This window comes from Canis lupus, chromosome 25, assembly GCF_003254725.2.
Source record: "Canis lupus dingo isolate Sandy chromosome 25, ASM325472v2, whole genome shotgun sequence".
Taxonomy (NCBI): domain Eukaryota; kingdom Metazoa; phylum Chordata; class Mammalia; order Carnivora; family Canidae; genus Canis; species Canis lupus.
In genome coordinates this window covers 48,683,697-48,710,199 of record NC_064267.1, presented here as the reverse complement: position 1 = coordinate 48,710,199, position 26,503 = coordinate 48,683,697, and the positions used below count along the sequence as shown (strand labels likewise).

General features: G+C 44.0%; 1 protein-coding gene across 2 annotated transcripts in view; it reads right to left on the bottom strand.

The window, feature by feature from the left end:
- Positions 1-26,503, bottom strand: part of UBE2F (ubiquitin conjugating enzyme E2 F (putative)) — a 55,291-nt gene that overhangs the window by 27,673 nt on the left and 1,115 nt on the right. For both annotated transcript variants that reach the window (XM_025463610.3, XM_025463611.3), the window contains exons 2-4: positions 23,440-23,573; positions 13,890-13,919; positions 10,245-10,310 (exon numbers count right to left, since the gene is read on the bottom strand). In XM_025463610.3, the coding sequence (XP_025319395.1) occupies positions 10,245-10,310; positions 13,890-13,919; positions 23,440-23,557 (214 nt within the window). In that variant the 5' untranslated portion in view covers positions 23,558-23,573. The remainder of the gene's footprint in view (positions 1-10,244; positions 10,311-13,889; positions 13,920-23,439; positions 23,574-26,503) is intronic.

Below are 26,503 nucleotides of genomic sequence, written 5' to 3'. Positions count from 1 at the left end.
CAGTCACCTGTAGTCATGCACATGTTCACTGACCCAGTCACCACAATGCAGTGGGACAGACACAACAGCACTGCTTCAAAGAAGACACTGGAGCGCAAGCAGTAAGTAACCAGCTACACCTCACAGCTAGTAGGTGGCATGGCCACGTCCAATCTAACTTTGACATCCAATCAAGCTGTCTCACTGGGATCAGAGGGTGAGCAGGGCAGAGGAGGCGAAGACAAAGAGACAGTGTCCACGAGGAAGGCAGAGTGGGATCAGAGACGCAGGCAAGACTGCCATGGGGAGGCCAGGGGCCAAGCCGGAGAGGCAGACAGGTGCTTGGTGGTGCCATGGGGTCAGGAACCAGCGAGGAGCCACAGACAGACACTAAGTCAGCTGTTATGAAAAGATGCTGAGGTTTAGAGGAAACCATGGACACAACAAGGAAAGAAACAGTAAAGAAGAAACAGAGGCAAACAGAACATCAACAGCTAAAAAATCCCCATAATATCTGAAATGAAAACTTCACCAGATGAGCTCCACAGTGAATCGGACCCTACAGAAATAGGAATTACTCACCATGAAGCAGAGAAAAGTGAACACAGCCTTGTGACCAATGGAGATATAATTTCTATATAGAGGTATTATATATGCAAGAGATATTAATACAGATCATTGCAGTCCCAGGACGGGGTTACAGGAAAAATATTTAAAGAAATGTTGGTCAAACTATTTCTAAGTTTGATGAAAATCAAATTCACAGACCCAGAAAGCTCAACAAGCCTAGGTGAGGTCAATAACCACATCAAAGCACATCATAGTCAAACTGCTAAAAATGTGATAAACTGCCTCAAGAGCAACCAGAGAATAAAATGCATTGCAAAGTGTGGAACAAAGAATCAGCACTAATTCCTTATAAGATAGAATATAAGCCACGAGGCAGCAGAATAAGGTCCCAAAGATGCTGAAATCATCACCCAGGAGGGCTGCACTACAGACAAATCCATGCGCGTTTTTTCCGGCAGAAGGAAAATAACAGACAGAAACTCAAACTTCCAACAAGGAATGAAGGTCACTGGTGGGCAGTATGCTGGTAAACATAGAAAGCAGACTGTCTAAAGCTGAGCTACAACATATGTAATGGAGTCGTGAGAACTCTAAGATGAAGGCTAGGGTGAAATGGAAATATCCTGTTATCTGTCCAAGCTTCCACCTTCAGAACTGGAAAAAGAGGAACAAATTAAACTGGAAACAAGCCAAAGGAAGGTAATAAAGATATGAGCAGAAAACAATGTTAGGGGAAAATCAGTGCAGCCAAAATCTGGTTCTTCAAATCGACAATCCTCTAGGTAACCTGATCAAGAAAACAGATAAACGTTTTCAATAGGAATTAAAGAGGTGATGTCAACATAGGCTCCACAGAACTTTATAGGACAAGATATTAAGAACAACTTTATATCAGAAAGTCTGAAAATAGGGACAACACCAAAGACACAAATTACCAAAGCTCACTCGACAATGGATAGCCAAAAGAGCCCTCTACCTACTGAAGAAATTGTATTCATGCTTAAAATGTTCCCATAAAAATGAAGCATGACATTGCAGAGCTGGGTGGCTTCCCTGGTGAATTCTACTGCTGAGGACAGAATTGATTGTAACTCTTCACACAGCATCCCCCTTCATTCTGGGAGACAGCAGCAGAGGGGGAGAAACTAGACCCTTGTGCAACACATAGAAAATGAACTAAAAATGGATCACAGAACAAACTATAAAACCGTAAGTTAAAAAACTACTTTTTAAAAAACAAAACAGGAGGTCTTTGAATTTCTTGGATCACCTGAGGCAGAGAAAGCTTAGCTCTCTGTATTGGCTCACAAGCCAATATATAATTGGAAAATACAGTTGCTATAATGACCCACCACAAAATCAGTGGCTTAAACAATACAAATTTATTAACTTCTGTAGATGGGGAAAAAATAATGGGTGGCAGGGGGCTAAAGTCAGGGAGTGGGCAGGGCTGTGCTCTTTTTAGGCAGCTCTGGGGAAAATCCTTGTCCTTCACCTTCCAGCTTCAAGAGGCTCCTGCTCCATCTTCAAATTCAGTGGCAGCCAATGGCAATGGTGACACATGGAGGACTCTTCAGAGCACTGTGCTAAGTGAACGAAGCCATTTACAAAATGCTACATATTGTTTCAGCCTATTGATAGAGCAGGACAGGAACAACGACCGCCAGGGGAACCTTCCTGGGCTGACGGAAACATCCTGTGTCAAGGGTGTACTGGTGGTTACACAGTGTTTGTCAAGATGCAGAGAACACTCCAGAACAGTGAACTGTCAATCAGACCTCTGCTACACATGATTTTTGAAAAAGATTAAAAAAAAAAAAAAAAAAAGGCCTATGCCACATGAAAGGCACTAACAAATGGGACAGGAAACCAAGAGTGATGGCAATTTTTACAATGCGAAAAAGCTAAATAGTTTTATACACATTATATATGTTTTTACTGGTGACCATCAGAATATACTTCAAGCAAAATAATGGACAGCTTTAAAAACAGCAACTTAGGGAAGCCCAGGTGGCTCAGCAGTTCAGCGCCACCTTCAGCCCAGGGCCTGATCCTGGAGACCTGGGATCAAGTCCCAGGTCAGGCTCCCTGCATGGAGCCTTCTTCTGCCTCTGTCTCTGCCTCTCTCTCCCTCTCTCTCTCTCTCTGTGTCTTTCATGAATAAATTAATAAATAATCTTAAGAAACAAACAAACAAACAGCAAGTTAGACATTTAATCTCACTGCCACTTGAGAAAATCTGAGTGTCCTGGGAAAGAATGTGCCTCGGAGTTATGTGTGAGGCAGGGGGCAGAAATCAGCCTAAGAATGGTGTGCAGCAGACACACAGGATGGTAAGCAAAGAAGCATCATGTCAACACAGCTCCTAGAAGCAGCCAAGAAAAGAGCAGTGAATGTTTTCCCAACAAAGGTTAGCCGATGCAAAAGCTGATAACTGACAGTATTTAAAAGCTCACATTGCTCTTCTTTCACACGTAAAAAGAGAAGAATTGCCACCTGTATTTCTAGGGTTATCTAAAAGAAGACATTACCAGGAAAAGGCTGTTCCTCTTCAAATTTATCTCAAGATGGTTATCTCCATATTAAAATTAAAAGTCAATCTAGAAAGAACCAGGGAGAGTACGTTCTGGGTCTGAAACCTTGATGTGCTAACCACAAACGACCGAGAAAGTTCTATAGGATTGCAGTATAGGTCAAGGCAAAGGGCCTGCTTCAGTGCTCTGCTCCATCTCAGTATCTTTTAAAATCTCCATGACTATTTAAATGTTGTTCCAAATATTCCTAAATGGAAAGAAACCCATGTTTCAGGCTTATCAACCATATTCCTTTGTTCAGAAATTGGGATCTTACTGTATTTCACATTTAGAAACTTTCTATAAGTCCACAGCTCTGCAACAAATATAAGAAGGGACCATTAACCAAACATTAATAGGGGTAACAGATAAAATTTTATTACTCATTGTAAGCTACACTTTTATTGTCATGTACCAGTTAGGGAGTTTGGTGGGTTTTTTGGCGGGGGGGGGGCGGGGGGGGGGCAGGGGAGGGAGTTTTGTTTTTTTATAAAGATTTTATTTATATGGGAGAGAGTAAGCAGTGGGGAGGGACAGAGTAAGAGAAGCAGGTTCCCTACTAAGCAGGGAGCCCAATGTAGGGCTCTAACCCAGGACCCTGGGATCATGACCTTAGCAGAAGGCAGACGCTTAATTGACTGAGCTACCCAGACGCCCTCCCAATTAGGAGTTTTTATAAATTAAATGTTCAGATTAAGAAAATGCAATCTAACAACACATTTAGGAAAAATTTAGGTGAATACACACACAAAGAATACAAGATTTACCATGAAGCTATAGAATTCTGTAATCAGAATTTTTGTATGTAAATCTGATTTAAAAAAGATGTTATTAACCATTAACCCCCCACACACAAATCTAATAAAGAAATTATATCCAGTTATATAAACCTTACAATTCAATAACAGGACAAACAACCCAATTTTTAAATGGGAAAAATATCTGAACAGACACTTGAACAAAGAAAGATACACAAATAGCAAACACTCACAGGAGAAGAGGCTCAACACCATTAGTCATTAGAAAAATGCAAATAAGGTCACAATGAAATACATACCCACCAAAAGGGCTAAAATTGAAAAGACTGATAATACCAGTTATCAGAAAGAATGTAAGGTAAATGGAATTCTTCACTGCAAGCAGGACTGCAAAATAGTACTTACACTCTGGAAAACTATATAGCAGTGTCTTATGAAGTTAAACTTACTCATTGCATGACCCAGTAATTCCACTGCCAGGAGACATAAAAACATACTGGCAAACAAAGACCTGCACACAAAGGTTTCTACAGCAACTTTACACATGATGGTTCTAATGTGGAAACGACACAAAGGTTATCACCTGGTGAACTGATAAACTGGTATACACTCAAACAATAGAATCACAATTCATCAAAAAAAGATAATAAATACTGATTAATGCAACACAGGTGAAATTCAAAAGCATTATGCTAAACGTGTAACTTACACTTCACCCAATACTGCTTTGAAAAAGTTATTTGAATCAATGATCTAAATTTCCACCTTAAGAAGGTGAGAAAAGAAATAAAATTTTTTAAAAATTAAAAAAGAAAAAAGTGGGAAAAGGGGGCGCCTGGGTGGCTCAGTTGGTTAAGAGACATACTCTTGATTTCAGCTCAGATCATGATCTCACGGTCATGGGATGGGAATCCCATGTCAGGCTCTGTGCTCAGCACACAGTCACGATTCTTTCCCCCTCTGCCCTTTCCTCCCACTCATAAGTGCACATAAATACTCTCTCTCTCTCTAATAAATAAGTAACATCTTTTTTAAAAAAAAGTAGATAGAAAAAGAAAAGCAAATTAAACTAAAAATATAAGGAAGGAAATAACAAAGAGCAGAAATCAATGAAATGGACAAATAATTGAGAAAAACAAAAGTTCTTTGCAAGGATCAACTGGCTAAACCCTAAGCTAACATGATCAAGAAAAAGAGAAGACCCACATTACCAATATTGGGAATGAAAAAGGGGACACCGGTACAGATCCTATATACAAGAGTGGAATAAGAATACCCTGAACAACTTTTAAATCAGTAAATTCTATAATTTACATGAAACAAATTCCTTAGAAGAAAAAAAAATTACTAAAGTTGACTTAATATAGAAGGTGAATGATTGTGTCTATTTTTGAACTCATAAGTAAAAACTTCCCAGAAGAAAACTCTAGGTCTAGACTATTTAACTGGTGAATTTTACCAAATATTTAAATAGGAAATAATACCAATCCTATACAAACCCTCAGCAAAGAGGGAACACTTATTCATTTATTCTACCAGGCTAGCATTGCTCTGATGCCAAAACCAGACAAAATAATCATAAGAAGAGAAAAATAAAAAATCAACATTCCTCATGAATACTGACATAAAATTCTATATCAAAATATTAACAAATTTAATCTACCAGTATAAAGAAGGTGGGTAATGTATTATGACCAAGTGGGATTCATGGCAGGAACATAAGGTTGATTTAATGTTCAAAAATCATTAAGCGAAAAAAAAAAAAAATCATTAAGCGTAATTTACCATATTTATAAAATAGAGGAGAAAAATCATATGATCATGTCAATTGATGCAGAAAAAGCACTAACAAGAATTAAATACAAGATAAAAACTCTCAGCAAATGAGGAAAAAGTTACCTTCAACCTGATAAAGCACATATTTTTTAAAAAATCAACAACTCTATAACTAACATCATATTCAGTGACTAATGAGTGCTTCTCCCCTAGGATTAGGAAAAAGGAAAGACCAATGAATGCTCTCACTACCTCTATTCAACACTATACTGGAGGTCACAGCCAGTGCAATAAGAAAAAGAAATTAAAGGCATACATACTGGTTACAAAGAAGTAAAAATGTCTTTATTACGGATGCAATGATCACGGATTTTGATATAAAAATCGTAAGAATAGGGACACCCAAGTGGCTCAGCGGTTAAGCGCCTGCCTTTAGCCCAGGGCATAATCCTGGAGTCCCAGGATTGGGTCCCACACTGGACTCCCTGCATGGAGCCTGCTTCTCCCTCTGCCTGTGTCTCTGACTCTCTCTCTGTGTCTCTCTCATGAATAAATAAGTAAAATCTTAAAAATATATATATAAATAATAAAATAAAAAAATAAAAATCACAAGAATATATTAAGAAGCTACTATAATTTATTAAGTGAATTTAGCAATATAATAGGACACACGATCAATATATAAAACAATCAAATTATATTTTTATATAATTAGTAACAAGTGAAATGGAAATTTAAAAAATACCATTTACAACAGCTTAGAAACCGTGGAAATACTTGGTGTCATATTTAACAAGTATTTGCAAGACCTACACTGAAAAGTACAAAACACTGCTGAAAGTAAGGAAGATCTAAGTAAGTGGAGACATTCACATGCTCATGCACTTAAGACAACACTGTGAAGATGTCATTTCCTGCAGAACTGACCTATATTATCAACACTCAATCAAAATCCCAGCACTGGGGAAATGCAGACTAAAACCAAGAGTGAAATACTATTCATATCACAATACTGAGAAGTATATACAACAACTGGAATTTCTCATACGTTGCTGATCAGTGTATAGTACAACCCATTCAGAAAATTCTTAAAAAGCTAAACAGATCTTCCTGTGACTCAAGTTTCAGTCAAATGGAATTAAAGAGAAAATGAATGAATGAAAAATAGGAGTATAAAAAGGATGGTATGAAAATGTTAACAGCAGTTGTATTCATAATAGTGAAAAGCTGAAAAGAATTCAAATGTCCATGAATAGGAAAATGAGGATTAATGGCACAGTCACAAAACAAAAAGAAACCATTGATATATGCATATGAATTTAGAATCATCTTGTATGAAAGAGGTCAGAGAGAAGAATATACGTATAAGATTCCATTTATATGAAATTCAAGAACTGACAAAAGTCATTCATGGTAACAAATCAAAAAGGAATTTGGGGTGGATAGCAAAGGGGCAAGAAGCTGACTGCAGACGCAGAAGGGAATTTTGTAAATGCCAGAAATATCTTTAGTGGGGTTGTAGTTACTCAGGTGTACACATTTTTTTCAAAACTTACTAAGCCAAACAGTCCAAATTAGTACATTTTGTTTTTTTATACCTCAGTAAAATTTATTTAAAAAGTAAAAACTAGGGAGGCCTGGGTGGCTCAGTGGTTGAGTGTCTGCCTTTGACTCAGGCTGTGATCCCGGGATCCAGGGATTGAGTCCTGCACTAGGTTCCCCACAGGGAGCCTGCTTCTCCTTCTGCCTATGTCTCTGCTTCTCTCTCTCTCATGAATAAACAAATAAAATCTTAAAATTTTTTTTTAATTTTTTTTAATTGGAGTTCAATTTGCTAACATATATCATATCACCCAGTGCTCATCCCGTCAAGTGCCCCCCTCAGTGCCCATCACCCAGTCACTCCAACCCCCCTGCCCACCTCCCTTTCCACCACCCCTTGTTCGTTTTTTTTTTTTTTTTTTTTTAAGTAAAAACTAAAATAAAAAAAAAGTTATAGAAGTCCATGCTCTCCTCTGCCTAAAAGCTCTACGTTACAGTGGGGCAGGCTGAGGGGACCCTCACAAGTCAGCTGGGCAACTATGACCTGGCCCGGTTTTTCAAACTATCCCTCCAACTTCACTGAAGACTCCAAGGAAGTATCTCAGCAAGTCTTTAAGTGGCTTTGTCTTGATACATTTCACTTACTAGTATTTTTTCCTATTTTTGAGTTGATGTAGAGACTTTTTTCCCTTTTTAAATTCAGTTATTTTCTTTTCCTCTATTACCAAAACACATTTCCATCTTTTCTCTGAAGAGTACAATGATTCTCAAGCATGAGGGACATTCTAAAAACAAAACTATGAAAATGTTACCAAGCATGAACAGGAACTTTCTTGTCAAGAGCCAGGTAAAAAAGAGCTTTGAGCTTCAAATACAGATACAGTTCTCTCACCCTGACAACCGAAATATCTTGATCTTATTAAATACTCAGGGTTCAGACTACTGGCTGCTGTCAAAGAGCCAGTTTCAAAACCATCTGCTTCACATATGGTTAAAACTTTGATCACTTAGGTGTATCTCTATCATTTCTTCCCAATACTAAGAGGAGCATGACTCCAAAAGTTGTTTTAAGACCATGATATTAGACAAGTTTTTAGGGATGGCAGACCTCTGCCATGTTTCTCTTAAAAACAAAGGGCAGGAACCACAGCAGCTTTTCGACTCACTAATACCGCAAAACAAGGGCATACACATAGCATCTGAAGTGCTTGCTGAGCACACAGCTCAGTGATCATTGCGTCCCTGATGTGCGCTTACTACAAATATAAATACTAAGGTATGAAGTAGTTATAGGCACCAAAACACAAGGTTAACTTCTTTTTTTATCTGATGGAACAGTGAATATCAAAACTGTTAACAACTGTGTTCCACCTTCAAGAATAAGAACATCAAAGATGGTGTCATGTACATAATCTTAGTAACATGACATCCATGTAATCCCATTAAAAAAAAAATCAGTTAGAAAAAGAAAAAACAAAGGAGAAATTCTTATTCAGAGGCTGGACCTGACACAAAGCCATGTAAGATGGTAACAAGCCCAGTAAATTCAACAAAGGTCTCTGAGTGGCTAGGAAGGACCATGGAGCCCACCATGCCTGGGCAGAGGGCAGAGCACAGAATCCCTGCCAGACACTGAAAATGCCCTGGAAAAGCAGACTGGAGAAAACGTTTCTACTACAAACACACAGTCTGAGGCCACTTAGTATACACAGAACCAATCTCAATCACCACAGTAATTTCTGAAAATACTCTGCATTACTCAACAGTAATAGTATATGATGTTCGGAATGGTGACCTTGAGTCACCAAGAAACATTAAAGTGTACTCAATACCCCTTGCTAAAAACAGCACAATGTACAATGTTTTATGGAGGCGGCTAAAGAAGGGTTATAATTTTCATCATTTCCCAGCTTAAAGTCCTGAGCTTCAGCTACCTCTCCATGTCAGGCACGTGGAATGCCCCATTTCTACTGATTGTGCTCTGATATTAACTCCCTCCTGGTGCTTTCTTCGTTCAAATGGTACCAGACTGAGTTTACGGTCATGTCCAGAGATGTCACCAAGCAGATTTACCGAGCTTTTGTTTTCAAGCACATTTTGAAAATGGGATTTCTCTTGTTATTATAAAACATCTTCCACAGAAAATAATATATCCTACCTGCAGGGAGACAATTGCCAGGTCTTATTTGTGGGTTCATTATCGCCTACTGAAATTCTGTATTCTCTTTCACTTTCTAATTAGCTAGTGACTCATTATTCTCAGTTTCTCATTCCCTTTCCATCCCCCAAGTAAAACAACACCCTCCATTTCCTCACATTCCCTTCCCCACCCACTCCACAGCAGCACCGGCTGCTCACAGCACAGCACCCTCTGCCCAACATAAACACTGGTGGTCGGTCTGTGCCGGGCTGGAATCTGCAACATTCAGAGCTGCACTGCAGTGAGAAAAAACCCAAGTCTTCCCTCTTGCAGCCCAGTCTGACCAAGGAGGTACAGGTGACCATTCCCAAGCACCTGGAGCTTGGAGACTTACCAGTCCTAATGAAGATAGCTGGTATTCTGCTTACTTGCCTGTGCCAGACCCTGGGCTGAAATGCCTCCATACATTATCTATTTAATCACTGTAACTGTCCCGTAAGATAGGTCCTATTTGATCCCCACTTTCTAGCGAGGTGGGCTGTGGCAAAGAGGTTATGAAGCAACTGAACCACGATCACACTGCCAGAAAATGGCAGAGCAGGATCAGAACTCAGTTATGATTTCAAAGCTCACACTCTTCATGGTATACCAACAGCCTCTGTGGCCCTTCGTTCTAGCTGTTGAAGTCTGCACTTCGTTTCTGGAGTATATACTAAATGCCACAGACTCTCTTTATTCTGCTTTACGTGACTACAAAGCACAGATCTTGTCTTCAGGTGCAATAGTTGTAACTGTCACAACTTTCAAAGTGAGAGGACAAATCAAGCCAAGGATTCTAGATTTGGGCAGTCTTTATACTTTGCTGTTGGAAAATCACTTTAACACTTAAGTATGTAAGAATATTACCTGGGGTTACAGTTAGCTGAAAGCAATGGAGCTTGTTTGGATCAGGAAAATGCACCTTACATGTACCTGCAAAAGAAACAGCACATCAGGAAAGTCTGACAGCTAGCAGCAGCCCTTACGTGGAGGCTAACCTTGAAATACACATGGAGCTGAAGGTGCTACAGGAGTCTAGAGATTCCTCCTTGCTCTTGGTTTGACAATAATTGTGCCACTGTGCTTAAACTGCAAATCTGTAATTTTGCCAGTTTTTTATTTGTTAATTCCAAATTGAGATGGTTTCTTTCATCCCTTAAATAGTCACTATTAAGATCTTTCCATTAACTTCAAGAATTATGCTACTTTACTTTGAAAAGAGAAAACTACATCTCAAGGAGATTAATACATGTGGGTAAGGCTAACTAAACATGGCAAAACCAGGAGAACACAGGCCAAACTTCTGAGCTCTTCACCCACTACCATACTTATTCATACCCACCACAGTCAACAGAAGTTCAAAATAAGGGTGCCCATGAAGTTAACTCCCGCCCAGAGTTTACCATGGCATTAAGAAAAAGAGGATCGGGGGGGGGGGGGGGGGGGGGCGGGGAAGCCTTCACAACCCAACTGGTAGCTCAGCTAGCTTTGTTGGTGAAATGATGCTCTGCTCAGACGGCAACACCCTATGCCCACTGTACCACACCAGAAGGGTCTGGTAAATCAGGACAAGGAGTTCTCACTCAGAGAAGAGCTAATGGCTAGTGATACAGAGAAGGAAAGGTGGCTATACCCTACATCTGCTTCCTTCAAAACAATGATACTGAAGAATGGTAAGTACACAAGGAATAAATATGCACTAAATCGGGCAAGAATATGTGTAGAAATTGTCCATGTTTTATAAATTCAGAAAATATGCTAAACTCCTTGGGTTACCTACTGCCTTTCAGTCCCACTGAAAATATTTGCCTAGTTTTACAATGGTATGAAATTTTATAAAAAATAAGGATGATTCAAATTTAGACTTAGAAATGGCCGTTAGAGATCATCTAGTTCAGTGTCCTCAAACACGAGATAACACAAAGGTGCAGAGAGGTTCAGCGACCAGCCCAGGATCACACAGGTTATCAACAGAAGATTTTGTTCTCAAATTATAGACTAGTTCATGACTCTTCTCCATACATCATGTCTCATTTCATTACTTCATGAACATGCCAGGTGTAATGCATAAAAGCCACGGGATTTCTTTTCCTTTTTTTTTTTAACAATCCCTCAGAAAATCATTGTAGAGTAAAAGGTAACAATCTAGAAGAGCAAGAAGGGGTCTTAGCGACTACATTGTCACATCACTTATTTTACAATTAATGAAGCTGGGAGCCATGGAGTTCAAGACTTTTACCCAAACCACACATGTGAACTGTTTTTGGAATAATCAGAATGGGTTTCATTTTTCCTAATCTTGACTTGAAATGATAAGTGCTATCTTTCAGTAAGATATATGCAACAGAAACATAGCACCAGGGCTCGGGAACTGTCTCACTGATTAGCTGAAGTTGGCAGCATTCCTTTGTTTTCATTCTTTCTCCTTTGTTTCAACGAAGGGATAGATACAGAAATCTGCCTCTCTAGAATAGTTTGGCCCACCAATAATAAAGAAGTTATCAAGGTAGTAACAAACAACTACTGAAAAAAACTAAACATTTTAAAGCTCAAAAAAGTCTAATAACAATAACAAGTTAAAAGTCAGGTTTTTGCTTTACTTCAAAGCTTTTCCTCGGCCTGTAGGCATGGGCTAACATCTTGTATTTCCATCTACCTGAAAGATGTATTTTTTGCCAACAGAGAAACTTCTACAAACCTGCATGTACAGAGCTCCAAACTAGTTCTGAATGATTACTAAGCAGCACTCTGCTACATGGCAAGTTATCTTGTTTTTCTTAGTTAATACTTTAGAGAGGTTATTAAACAGATACTAAAGATTTATTCTTTGGTGGCTTCTCGTTTCCTCTTTAGAGTAATGAATTGTGTACTTTTGGGAAGCATGGCCTACTGGTATGAATTAATTTAGACTTCTCCCGCTCTGATGCCCAGAGGGTGGGGAGAAAGTAAGAAGAGACAGATAGTATGTAGTCTTCTTAATCAGATATCTTAGCCATCAAGGCTAGGGAGATGCCTTTTTCAAAACTAAAGTGTTTAGTCAAAATCCTGGTTTGAGGGACGCGTGGGTAGCTCAGCGGTTAAGCATTCACCTTCGGCTCACGGCATGATCCCAGAGTCCTAGGATCAAGTTCCACATCCAGCTCCCTATGGGGCGCCTTCCTCTCTCTCTGTGTCTCTCATTAATAAATAAATAAAATCTTAAAAAAAAAAAAAAGATTTTAAAATCCTGGTTTGAGAGTCAATTACACAGTTTAATTGTTTTCACTTTTTGTTTGTTTGTTTAAGTAGGCTTCCTGCCCAACATGGGGCTTGAACTCACGACCCTAAGTAAGCTCACAAGTATGTGCTCCACCGACTGAGCCAGTCAGGCGCACCCCCAATGTTTGTTTTTAAACCAAAATTTTAGATAAAGTTAAAAATATCTTCTATGAGCTAAAAACTAACCATTTCTGTAAGAGTCACATTTAAGGACAAAGTGAACCATGTGTAAGTGGCACGTTTTTGTGGTGTTTGATTAAATATAAGCGTGTGTGTGTCTGTGTGTGTATACCCACCCTTTAAGAGAATCCCAAGACAATTCCTTCCAGTTCTGACTAGAAGAAAACTGAGATCAAGCAATTCAGGGATTTTTAAGAGCCACACTAAGGAACCTATTTTATACCACAAGCCACCACACCCACAGATAAATACCATACATTAAAAATAATTTTATAAGAAACTATGTGTACTTACCCTTTCAAATGATTTCACAACCACTTAAGGGTCACACCCACTATCATCCTTCTAACTTTAGCTGGTGGCAGGAACGGGGGCCATCGCTTATCTGTGTCAGGTGGACCAGAGACCAAGCTCTCTAGAGCATTCACTCAGACCAGGAGGTTCACATATAAAATATTTCACTCACACTGACAAACATCCTCAGCCTCAAAATTATTTTTAACCAAGTATGATGATAAAAAAAAAAAAGAAAGAAAGAACCTTTGACACATCACATAAATTAACTGCCTGGTAGGTAAGCTTGAGGACTGCACGGTGGGTCTATGTGTCTGAGTGGGAAGGATGAAACAAGGTGAGGACACCTAGTAACATAAGGGCAGTGTGGTCACTCCAGCTCATGCATGGAGATACATTACAGGCAAGCGCTTTCTGGACCAAAAAGTAGTACTGTCCCTCATGAAAACAGGACCATCTGTCAGTGATTTATAGGTCTTTTCCCTCTCAAAAAAGATGCAGGACAGAACATTGTGGAAGAGATACAAAACCCAACCAAATCATCTCTGCCACTGCAAGGAGAGAGGAGGCACCTTCATGCTACAATCAGAGATGGTAAATATCTAGTTCTTACCGGAGATTCGACAAAATTCTGTTACCTGTTTGCACAAAATTAAAACTTACTCCCAACACATATGAAAAACAGGCTTTCGGCTATGCAAGGTTATTAAAACATAAAAAAAGCTTCTCCATGCAATTACTTTGCAGCACTTACTGTCTGGGTGGGGATGCTATACTTACATGGTAAATTAGCTTCAAGCTCCGCGACCTCTGTGGAAACAAAAAGACTGCTGTTAGTATCAGTCAAGTCTCTACGTAAAACCACCAGCTATAACCTGGCAACTTCTCCCAGAACGCTGAAGTAACTAAAACCTACACTTGTCTAATGTTTAAACTTAGCCATGGAATTGTTTTCAATATATAAAGAGACTTGCAGGGTGCCAGCAAATATAGTCACAGGCCCCTGAAAATGTACTTAGCATAAATGAAAATCCTTTAAAATTCACATAGAAATCACCCACAGGTAAACAGTCACTGAAGTATTTTTGAAAGTCTTGTTCCCCCACATAGCAGAAATACTGCTCCTGGGATCTGATTTATATATGCACCTTGTGTCTCTTCCAGTTCTTTCAGACCCCGTCTTCCTGTGTGGCTCGTCCAGCGTGTTTGAACTTTTCCAGTGAGAAAAAACTCTACCTCCTGCTGGGGGCCCCGGGCTCTGCTCTTATCCCACTATCTGTAAACACCTGCCCAAGGAAGGGGGGCTTGGAGCCTTGGTCTTTATATCATCACTCACTGTCTAAACCCAGCATCCCTCTGCCAAGACAAGGCTGCAAACCCCCCCACTACAGCTATTAAGAGCTGAGGTCTGGGGGTACCCAGAAATAAGTGGGCAGGCAAGTTGTCAGACAGAACATGCTCTGGGGTTCTAGGGGCACAAGGACTCCACCCAGCTGTGGACACTAGAGGAAGGAGATCTATGGGCCAGGCTTTAAAGTGTAAGTAGGATGATGTCCAGCAGCAGCAGAAAAAAAGCATTCCTAGAAGCTGTTAGTGATGTGCAAAAACACAGAACACAGACAAGCACAGACCCAGAAGGCATGCAGTGCAATCAGAGCAATGGGTACAAAACAGAGCAACAGGAAACAAGGCAGAAAAACTGGGCCAGGATCTCAGAGGGCCCTGGGTGAATGGGTTAGAATTCTAATCTTGAATCTGCAGCAATAGAGAGCAGAGGGACATTTCTTTTTTTTTTTTTTTTTTAATTTTTATTTATTTATGATAGTCACAGAGAGAGAGAGAGAGAGAGAGAGAGAGGCAGAGACACAGGCAGAGGGAGAAGCAGGCTCCATGCACCGGGAGCCCGACGTGGGATTCGATCCCGGGTCTCCAGGATCGCGCCCTGGGCCAAAGGCAGGCGCTAAACCGCTGCGCCACCCAGGGATCCCCAGAGGGACATTTCTGAACAAAAGTTTCCACACTCTCTTCAAGAAGACAACTTTAGAAAGGGCAAAGCAGAGGTCAGGTGACCTGTGAGGTGGGCACTCCGTGAGGCAGCAAGGGCCTAGCAAAGGCAGGGAGAGTTGGAGTGACCTAGCACACAGAGGACAAGCGGGTCTGCCGGCTATGTGGGGCGGGAGGGTCGGAGACAGCAGGGGGCTGTCATGCTGGGGCAGTCCTGGGAGGAGGAAGCTGAAATCTGGGTGCATGGCCAGGGCCCAGGAGTCCCTGAGGTGATGCCACCAGTCTGAGACTGACAGAAGGGAGACTGGTGAAAAGAACGAAGCTCGGCAGACAGTAGAGGACAAAGGCTAGGTGGTCCCTCACGACAAAAGGTAGAAAAGGAGGAGATACATGGGGAACACTGTGATTCAGGGGACAGACTGGTCCAAGGGAAATGAGTCCCCAGTCAAGGCCACTGGATGTGGATCTGATGCTGCCAAGCGCACTAGAAACAGGAAGGCAGGTGGCAAGATGGAAACCAGATTACAGAAGTACGAAGTAAATGGGGAGTCAGAATACAGAAGCCGTGGATACGACAATTCCTTCATGTCAAGTACGGAACGGCAGGCAGGGGAGGGGAAGGGGACGGCAGAGGCCGTGACAAAGCACAGCTGAACACAGAGCACGTTGGTGGGAAGACTGGCAGATTGCTCCATTCTGAGGCCAAGGGTTTGAGAGACCCACGGCCTTTAAGACAGCTGCTCGAGAATCTGGGTACAGACAGGTGACCCACTGAATGTGTTCGCTCTGGGGTCCAGGTATTTAAAAAGGGCACTCAGAGAAGTCATTCGTATTAATCACTTTAAAATAAGTGTTACCTATGTAATTAAACTGTGTATTTTTAAACTGCATTTACATATTTTATTATACTATTACTTAGCTTGTTGGTGAGAACTTAGAAGAAATTGTTCTTGGGGGCCCTTGTTTTGAGAGACTGATGTCAGAATTGACTTTGCCTGGTGAGCCTGTCCTGTCTACAATTGTGAGAATTCTGGTAGTCCAGCTTTAAAAAACCCAGTAAAATAAAAAAACAGGCCCAGAAGATTTGAGGAGGAAGGGGCCACAAAACAGAAGCAAAATGTTTGAGAAGACCATCTAGTGCCACGGGACGGCAAAGAGCGAGGTCAGGACACAGGAGGACGGCAAGGCACTGACCAGGGGCGTGGTGGTGACCGAGCAACAGAACCGGACCCCTGCAGCACAGGGATGGGACATGGGGAAAAGAGGCTTATGGCCGGAGGAAGCCTTACTATAGGACAGGGAATCTCTGCCCTAGCTGCACATCAATCACCCAGGGAGTTTTCTGCTGGTTTTCCCACCATCCCCCAACCTTTTTAAAAACAGGTTTGGTAAGGTACAATTTACTATAAAATAGACCCACTTTTAGCATATGATTCAATGATTTTTAGTAAAACTTGGAGTTGTGCACTCATCACCAGAATCTAGTACCTGCTAAGCTTTTAAAACTCCTAGTCCTGGATGGCCTGGGTGGCTCAGTGGTTTAGCGCCGTCTTCAGCCCAGGGCGTGATCCTGGAGACCCAGGATCGAGTCCCACGTCAGGCTCCCTGCATGGAGCTTGCTTTTCCCTCTGCCTGTGTCTCTGCCTCTCTCTCTCTCTGTCTCTCATATAAATAAATAAAATCTTTAAAAATAAATAAATAAAAATAAAAAATAAAATGAATTAAAACAAAACAAAACAAAACACCCAACTAGTCCTGTGCAGACCCATTACACTGAAAGTTTTACATAGGGCCTACACCTCTGAATTTTTTACTCTCCCCAGGTATCAGTAGCAACTGAATATTTGGCCATGCTACAATACCCACACACAGCTATTATTTAATAACTTCACATTGTATTCTAGAACTAAACTCCAAAGGTGAGAGTTATGATTGCATTTCCAGGTTCAGTGTTACTCAGTCAAGGAAAGTGGACAAGGGCCAGGAGAGCCCCACCATAGTCAGGGCCTCCGCAGGCTTCTGGTCCAAGAGCAGGCAAGAAATACAATCCTGGGAGCACAAGAATTTCAATAAAGATACTCAACATTTTAGTTCAGTCCAGTGCAGAAGATATAATAAGCCACATATTTTAATGGAGTTGTCACAAATGACACACAGTTTCTCTATATGTCAAATGATGGTGTATAAGAATTTATTAATATCAGTGGATATTGCCTTAGAATCTATAATCTATGTACAAGAAGTCTCTGACCAAAGAAACAAGCAAATTGTTTCATATGCTTGACAGGCTTCTTTGCAAAGCAGCAGTCCTTCCCTGTATCACCTCACTGCCTGCAAGACACAACCCCTACCTGTAAAATAGCGAGAAATTCAGATATTTTTAGCCTGCTAAAGTCTCACCTATTCCAAGATGCTAACACCTCTACCCCTTACTGGCCCAGCCTTTCTAAGGGGCACCTTTCACAATTCCGTGGCTGCACAACTTCCTTCTGAGAAATTAGACTCTCTTCCTTTCTAACTAAAGAGCAAACCACAGAGCCCACTTGAAGCATGACTGCACTGAAATATCAGATTACAAAATCCACTGATGACCACAGTGGCCCCTACATGGCACATCTTCACTTCTTTCTGCCAAAGGCTGCTCACAACACAGTGCTCTTGCTGTCTCTACACTGCCTGCCACTCAAATCTGCACACTCTTCATGGTAGGGCAGTACAGTCTAACTCAGCCCTGCAACCCGAGTACCTGGCCCTGGGCTTAGCACACACAGGGTACTCAGGAAATGCTTGACAAATCAAGTACATGCGCCAGCAAGCTGGCAGTGCTCCTGCTATGCATGCCCTGAGACGTGAGAAGCCTTTCTCTCTGTATAGTATGGGACTGATGTATTCCACAGTAGCCATTAAAGTGTGTTCCCTGGCAAAGTTCCTATGTTAGAAGCCCTAACCCTGCTCCCCCTCCCATTTGATATCCGGAGGTGGGGCCTTTGAGAAGTGATTAGAGTTAGTTGAAGTCATGAGGGTGGGACCTTCACAATGTGATTAGTGCCCTTATAAGAAGAGATGCCAGATGCTTGCAAGCTGGTAAGAGGTCCTTGCCAGGAACTGAATCTGCTGATGCCCTGATCTTGGACTCCCCAGCCTTCTGAACATGAAAAATAAATGTGTTGCTCAAGCCATCCAGTCTATAGTATTTGCTTATGACAACCTGAGCTAAGACAAAGAGCCTATCACAGACACAGATGGTTCTTGGCAAGAGCCTGCTCCAAGCCCCATTAGGCAGGGCAGCTACTTCCCAGAAGACTTGATTACCTCCTTCCACCTGAACCACTACCTCTTAGATTCCTTTGACTCTAACTTTCTTTCTTAGCTTTCTGCCTATCTTTATGCACTGAGCATCCCTTCTGCACTCTCGGCTTCCATGTACAGCGCTCTTATCCGGGATACACTTGAACTAAGGGCATCAGCCCCTCCACAGAGACAGCACTGTCAGAGCTGAGGCCTGAAGACCCCACAGAGCCTCATATCAGCTCTTCCACTCAGGCGAGGAGCCTTTTAGCAGCACACTGCTAAGTGCAGGCCCAGAGCACTCATGGTCCCCTCCACACTGTGAGGGACCAAGGCTGTAACCCTGAAAACCAGCATAGCTGCTTCAGCAGAGACTTTATCAATAGGGTTGGAACCCAAGGCTTCATGTCACCCCCACTTTCAACAGGAGCTGACAAGGTCAGCTTGAAATCCTGTCTGCCTTCCACAATCCTCCCTGCCCCACTGGGCTACTGGGTACACCTAAGTGGGGCCACCAAGTCTCCTGGGCAGCTTCACTGGTATTTAACCTTTCAACAAAGCATTTTTTAAAGGTTAACCTTGGGTCCAGCTGCCTTAACTCCATTTTAGCAGGACTCTTCCTCTCCAGGCCACTACTCCAGCTTTTAATTTTATTTTTATTATTTTAAAAGATTTTATGTTTAAGTAAGCTCTAAACCCAACACGGGGCTTGAGCTCATGACCCAGGGATCAAGACTCACATGCTCTACTGACTTAAGTCAGTGAGGGGTCCCTCAAGTTTTTAAAATACATATAGCAATGCTGCTAAGTGCTCTGAATACTCTGCCCACATGGCAAGCCAAGCCCTGAGCCCACCCCCAGAGTCCTCAGCAGGACCTGGCATGGAGAAAGCAGCTCTGGAGAACAATAAATAGTTCTCTTTCCCCCACTCTTCCAGGGACTGCACTGGAATGGGGCCCTTCCTAGCCCATCCCGTGACCGAACTGCTCGTGTGGACACAGCAGCTCTCCTGAGGAGGCACCTGGACCCAGGACACTGGGTATGAAGCACACGTGTGTGGGCAACCAGGGCTCTCTGCTCCAGGCCTGGAGCATGGAGAGCCACATAGCCCAGCCCCAGAACACCAGGAACCACCCGGGGTGCAGGGGCTGGTATGGGTAAAGGTACACACAGACTCATTCCCTCTTATTCCTGATTCCAGAACCAATCCCGAACACAGCTCGATCAAGTCTCCACATTTAAAGAAGACTAACAGGTGAAAGGTTGCTCCTGCCAGTGAGCCTGGAGCTTCTTGGGGTCTTCAGGGGTCACTAACAGTAGGCTGGCACACAGCAGGGACTAAAATGTCTGTTGAACGAAAAGATGAAAGAACAAGGAGGGATCCCTGGGTGGCGCAGCGGTTTAGCGCCTGCCTTTGGCCCAGGGCGCGATCCTGGAGACCCGGGATCGAATCCCACGTCGGGCTCCCGGTGCATGGAGCCTGCTTCTCCCTCTGCCTTTGTCTCTGCCTCTCTCTCTCTCTGTGTGACTATCATAAATAAATAAAAATTAAAAAAAAAAAAAAAAAAAGAACAAGGAGACACACACACTCCCATTATACTACAGTGCTATGCTGCTTCTAGCCAGGACCCTGCTAGGCTTTTTGTGGTAGGTGGGGAGCACCATCAGACTTAGAACTTGATAGACTCAGTGGCCCCACAAAGGTCCACCAGGAACTCCGCACCATCTGCCCTGTGGCTAAAAATACCTGTGATAGCTCCCCAGTTAGGCCCAGCCATGCCCAGATCTGACTCTCCACAGTGGCCCCAACTCCTAGGATGGTTCTATACCCTCCAGGGCTGCTGCTACAAGCATCTCTCCAGTTCCAGCCTGGAGGACATCCTTGAGTTACCTGAGGGGTGCAAATGAAAATCTGGTGTGACCAAGGTGCCAGCACAGTAGAGGCCTCCCCTGGCCAGCTGCTCCAAGGCAGGCTATGGTTTTTCCAAGGAGAGTGGACTCCAGCCTTCCAGAGGAAGAAAAGGAACAGGAGCTACAGCTCTGCACCACTACTGGCCCTCATCACGAGCACCAACTGTCCCTCCCAACCTTCAATCGCCCTCATCCAATAGTTCAACCCTATAGCCATCTGCAACAAGCTGGATCCCACACCTTTGGGCTATGGGATATACAGCCCTCCTGTCCCACCCCACCCCAACAGGGCTTTCAGCAGATAGCCTTCAGCTCTGTCTTTCCAGGGGCTGTGGGCTGCATAGACCCCCTCACCCCAGGTCCCCTCACCCCTCTCAGGGCAGCCCCTGTGAAAAATGATCCACGCAGAGCAGGAAAACCTGACCATCTCGCCTGACTGGGGGCTGCTCTGAAGGCTACACCTGCCCTGAGCAGAGGCTGTCCGGGGCTTTCCCAGGAGCTCGATTTCTTGCTCTGTCTGCTCCGGAGTCCTTCATCTCCCTCCACTGATCTCAGTCCCAGGAACACTCCTTTACAACTATCCCAATCCCAAAGCCCCTACTCCTAGGACTCCAGCGATGGCACCGAATCCCTAGGCACATGAAACATACTCTTCTACAACCTAATGATCCTCAAGTCACATTCCCACAGGAGCCAAAGCCATAGTGCAGGATGATGGTCCTGACTATAGCAATCTGGAATTCAACATTTTCTCAGAGTCCCCACAGGGGGCTTCCCCTAGAAAGGACTTCACCATAATCACCCCTCAAGTGCCCCACAAGGCCACAAACTCCTGGACTCCACACACCACTTCCACCATCAGAAATCCCCAGAATGAAGACCTCCCCCAAGCAAAGGAGTGCTGTAGATGCAAGCCAGGAGATCATGGACCATCAGAGCATCCTTCATTATGTACCTGTTTTTCACAGCTCCCTCTCTCAGGTCAGGCCCACTCTTGCTCTCTACCCACCCTCCACCACATGCCCAAACTGCTCACCACTCAGCCAGCCCAGCCGGGTCCAACAGCCTCCTGAGGCAGGAGGGAGCAGGCCACATGAGGTGCGTGTTACACTGAGCCCTGCTGCCCACAACCACCCCCAGAAACCTGATAATCACCAGTGCCCTGGAGGATGGAAACAGATGACCCCAGGAGGTGGTTGTGCACCTCTCTCTGATGAGAGAGCCAAAGGACCTTAGCAAGGCCCTGTAGACCCAGCCAAAGACATGTGTCCAAGGAACCGGGTTGGAGTCTAGCTCTGTGAGCCTCCATGGGCTCCTCTGGGCTGCATCAGGCCCAAGAGCCATTTAAGAGCTGCCAAGTGATCCCCTGAGCATGTGGAAGGTATGCAAGAGCCCTTGCGCCTTCCTGAGTGCTCTTTCCAGTGGACCTGCACTTCCATTCTGCTCATTCAGTTTTTGCTTATTGGGTCTGCTCCCCCAAGAGCCTGCCCCACCCCAGAATGTGGGTCTGGCTGTGCTGCTACAATAAAGTTGTAATTTGGGTAGTTTCTTAACCTCTCTGGGTCTCAGTCCCTCAGCTGCAGAATAAAGCACCCACCTGGCAAGGCTTAGCCAAAAGCAAACAAGAACTGCCCCATGAAGTGTCCAACAGAGGGCCTGGTCTCAAGTGCTCTATGTCTAAGAGCTGCTATTAACTATGACAAGGGTACGGTGAAGAGGATGAGACAGTCTACTCGCTGCTTCCCAGCTGTTCCTCTTCAGCCAGCACCTGAGCCTTCCTCACTGTAACTCCCAGGCACTAAAACACCCTCCTCCACTTAAGGACTGCGTCAACACATCGAACCCCTTCCCTGGCTTGCTTGGCTCCTGGCTTCCTCCACAGAAAGAACCCTTGAGCGAGCACCTGGGAAAGACACTCAAGTCCTATCAGGCTCATCCGAGTGAGGAGCTGCAGCCCATGTCCCACACTCGGACCCCTGCAGTGCCATCACAAATTCTGAATTCAATCTGGCATAGTGGGTAATGTCAACACATAGGAAATAATTCTTACTCCATCGTTAGCCAATCATCCATTGAGCTGGATAAACCAGAGCCAAGGCCAGATTCAGAGACAGGGAGAGAATAAGGAAGAGCGCACCGCTGAAGACTCTCTGACCCTGAGACCTTCCTGGTCCCACTCCTGCCAAGCTCAGTGGTGCTACCTTTCCGAGAAGGACAAGCAGTGCATACACCCCCCCCCAGTTCTCTTGCCGTTAGGACTGTGTCAGGACGTACAAGTGCCAGCAAGCTCATGGTGTCTACCAGATATGACACAAACACAGGTGGTCCTAACCAACTGTGTAGCCCTTCTTTGCTTCCTAGCTCCTATACACTTAAAAAGTGTAAACACACGCCTTTATAAAGTAAAAAGTGCTGCAACTTCTCAGCTCCTTAAAGCAGGAACTGTTTCTTCCTCGTCTGCTGTAGTCCCCATGACCCCAGGAAACTGCCTCTGCGCCCGACAGTTGTAGGCTTGATCAATGAATGAACGCCAGAATTCCATACAAATGCATGCATATGCACACACATTCACACACACTATATAAACCCTCCTGCAAAGACTGCAGCTCCAGGACACTCTGTTATCAATTCTGTGAAGGGAACTAATTTCGTACAAGGCTCTCCTCAGGCTGTGACTTGAATAAAGTACAGAAGGATCCTAAGAGATTACTGAATTCCACTCCTTCCCTTCACAGACTAGAAACCAGTGCTGAGGTGTGGGGAGAGGGACTCTGGAACTCCTTGTGACCGAGCACGAGAATGGAAGACCCTCCCCCCTACGCCCCCCAGTCAGATGCTGATAGCACCGGGAGCAGAGTCTCGGGCGTGCGGGCTATCAGTACCATAATCCTCCCCCCAGCACCCTGGCAGCCCCTACAGAGCATATTCTAAGTGTATAAGACACACCGCTTTCTTGTTGTGAGTATTCCCACAGTACAAAGCCCTTGTAAGTGATAAGTTATTATATTTTAAAATATCTTCAAGTAAGTATTTCTACTCAGCAACTGGCTGCTTCATATCCCCAAAGAGCCTCCGATCAGACTCCATCTCGTTATAGGAGAGAAACAGCTCACGTGGATGGCATTACCTTTAACAAGCAGCCTATCTCTCACAGACACCCTCCGAGTGGAGTCGGAGGCTGTGGCTGACGTCCGGGACCCTTTGAGACCGTCCTCCCGCTTCAGCTTGCTTGCCAGCGTCAGCATCACTGCTACCTTTACCCTGAAAGAGACCGAAAGCAGAATCACGGACACGTCTCTGGACAATGACCGGAAACTGAAGACAGCGATAAAAGGTGCTTAACTTTTTCCTACAATTTAGTTACAGAAAAATTCAGCATATAAGGTACATTCATAAGACTGCATTCTTTATAATTAATTTGGGAAATCTCTATGCCATCCTCCGTAAGTCTAATTTTTTAAAGTACGAAAATTTTAAAAAGGGAGAGCCGTGCATTTAACATTCACTGGGCACCAGGCCTTAGGACACGGTGGTGACAAAGCCCCAGCGGTCTAGGGAAGCTCACGGTCTGGTGTTCCACATCGGGCCACCACTGTCCGCCGGCCAAGTGTGCCCCTCTCTGCTGCAGGCACCACGCTCCTGTGTGTGTGTGTGTGTGGGCCCTGCGCCTAGCCCATCGCAGACTGAGGGCAGCATCAGCCCTGGTGAGGAGGGACCAACACAATGCTTTCCTTTCCTTCTTCCTTTAACAAAGGTGTGGCTGGAACCTTAAGAAGCATCTTTGCAGTTATTTATGCTGTGTCTTATTTACATTTTTTAGGCAATATCAACATCGATACTAAGTTATAATTAATACCCCACGCTAGACTCTCTTCACTGGCTGCTTCCAACCCATCTGTGTTTCAGGCACCCCAGAAACTCACTGGGAAGGACAATAAAGACCAACACACACACAAAAAACTGATCACCAGCCCAATATTTCCATAATTTCATTGTTGCTTTCATATTGTTTCCTTTCAATACTACTCTGATTATTTTCCAAAGAAAACGATTTAAAACTTCCAAATGAAAAACCTGACCCAAACACAAAACTTTTAGTTTGAGGGCAATGTCCTGGAAGCCAAAATAAGAATACCCTTCCCCATTGGTACTTTTAACCATTTTTAACCTGGTTCCTCACACAGCTTCTCACACCATCTTCTTCTGTGTATCTCCCCCTTCTCCAAAGAGTGTCAGATTTTCTATTATTTGTGCCATTAAAAAAACCCAACAAATTGAATATGATCTTCTCATTATATATGACCCACACACAAACAAACTTAATCCCTTTAAGAATCACAGTCTAAATGCTTCAAAAGATGGTTCTTTTACACATTACCATACACAAGCTCCTAAAATTTCAAATCTGGGAAGGATGTTCCCCCCTCCAGCCCCCAATTCCCACTTTTTATTTATTTATTTATTTTTTTAAATTTACTGATGTAGATCCTGTGATGATGGGGGTCCAGGAACTGGCTTGTCTGAGGCCACTCAGCTGCCAGAAGCAGTCACCACAGAAACATCAGTTTCCCTCCTGGAGATGATGTGAACACTTTCATCTTGAGTGTGGCGAGGATTTCAGGAGTATATATACTCATCAAAATTAATCTAACTGCATACTTTGGATATATACAGTTTCATGGACCTCAGTCATACCTCAATAAAGTTGACACCAATATGAAAACCAACCAACACTAGCGTCTTCATTGCCACTTGACCATGCCAGCTCCCCAGGCCTACACAGCGGCCTGGACCGTAACCAGCACACATCTCAGTGTTACCCAGGTAGGGAGGCATCGGTGCGGTAACCTCACGAAGCCGGGCCTGGGGGTAGGAATACGGTCAAACACCCACAGGGGCTCCAGCCTGCAACTACCAGAGACAGCAGCACCATCCAGAGCCAGGCTCTCCTGCTCAGCCCCTACCTGGGCCCCCACCTGGAATGATCTTGTCAGGAATCCCTTAGCAGATCTGGATCACAAACCAGCATCTGCTGCTGCAGCCAAGTCCACCGCCACACACCCAGGCTTGCCACATCAGTCCTGCCACGTGGTAAGGCTGCCTAGACATGGACCAAGACATGCATCCTTCACAAAGTCCAATTGCTTTTTATCCTCTAGATGACCTTGGCAATACAAATAGGGCAAAAAATAAAACAAAAGCCCAGCATGAGCAAAGAGAGTTCTGTAGGTAGTACCCTAGGAAAGTCGTAACAAACAAAGAGCCCCACGGAGAAGCGAGTGCCAGGGCACATGCCTGGTGGCCACCCAGCTCCCTGAGGGCCTGCGCTGAAGGAGCCACTCAGAGAGTGCTGGCAAGACCTGGTAACAAAGGCTCACACCAAGACACTCCTCTGTGTCACTGCAAGCTGAGGATTCTGGGGTTTTTGGGTGTTGGGTGGGTGGGGTTGGGGGTGGAGGGAGACAGAACCCCAAGCAGGCTCCCTGCTGAGCACGCAGCCCAAGACCCTGGGAGCATAACCTGAGTGGAAACCAGGAATCACTCAATCCACTGAGCCACCCAGAAGCCCTGCTGCTTATTCTTTTATGACCCTACCCCACACTGAAGTCTTCTCTGCGGGAGAATATGCCCCGTACTCAACTCCACTACCAGCCAGATAGATTCCTGGCTTTGCAAAATCTTCAACAAGCTTGTGGCCCTTAATAAGTACTCGGGGGGCACTGAGTACAAGGTATAAACCACAGTGACACTCGTGTCTTGCTGTCCGTCGAGGACAATACTAAAGTAACTTCCCCAGCGTTTTGAGAAATCTAAGCGTATGACGACCCCCTATCTGTCCTCTGTGTGTATCATGACTGCGGGCCCCTGTGGGGATAAACCTACAGGCCTAACGCGGAAACGATGCGGCGGCTGTTGACTCCCCAGAGAGATGCCAACAAGGAGGATTACTCAGGCCGCCAACAGGTCTGCCGAACACCTGCGGTTGCTCCGGGATTCCCTTTTCCTTCTTTACTACGCTTCACCCGCCGAGACCAGGCTTTACCAGGGAGCTGCCCCTTTCCTGCAAACCACCCCGTGTTAGGGCGGCATTCCTGGGGACAGACCGGCTGCATCAGACAGCATGCTCAGTCTCTAAATCCCACAAGCCCCAATCGGCCCCAGTTTAAGTTCCTCCTCTGGGTGGGAGACCT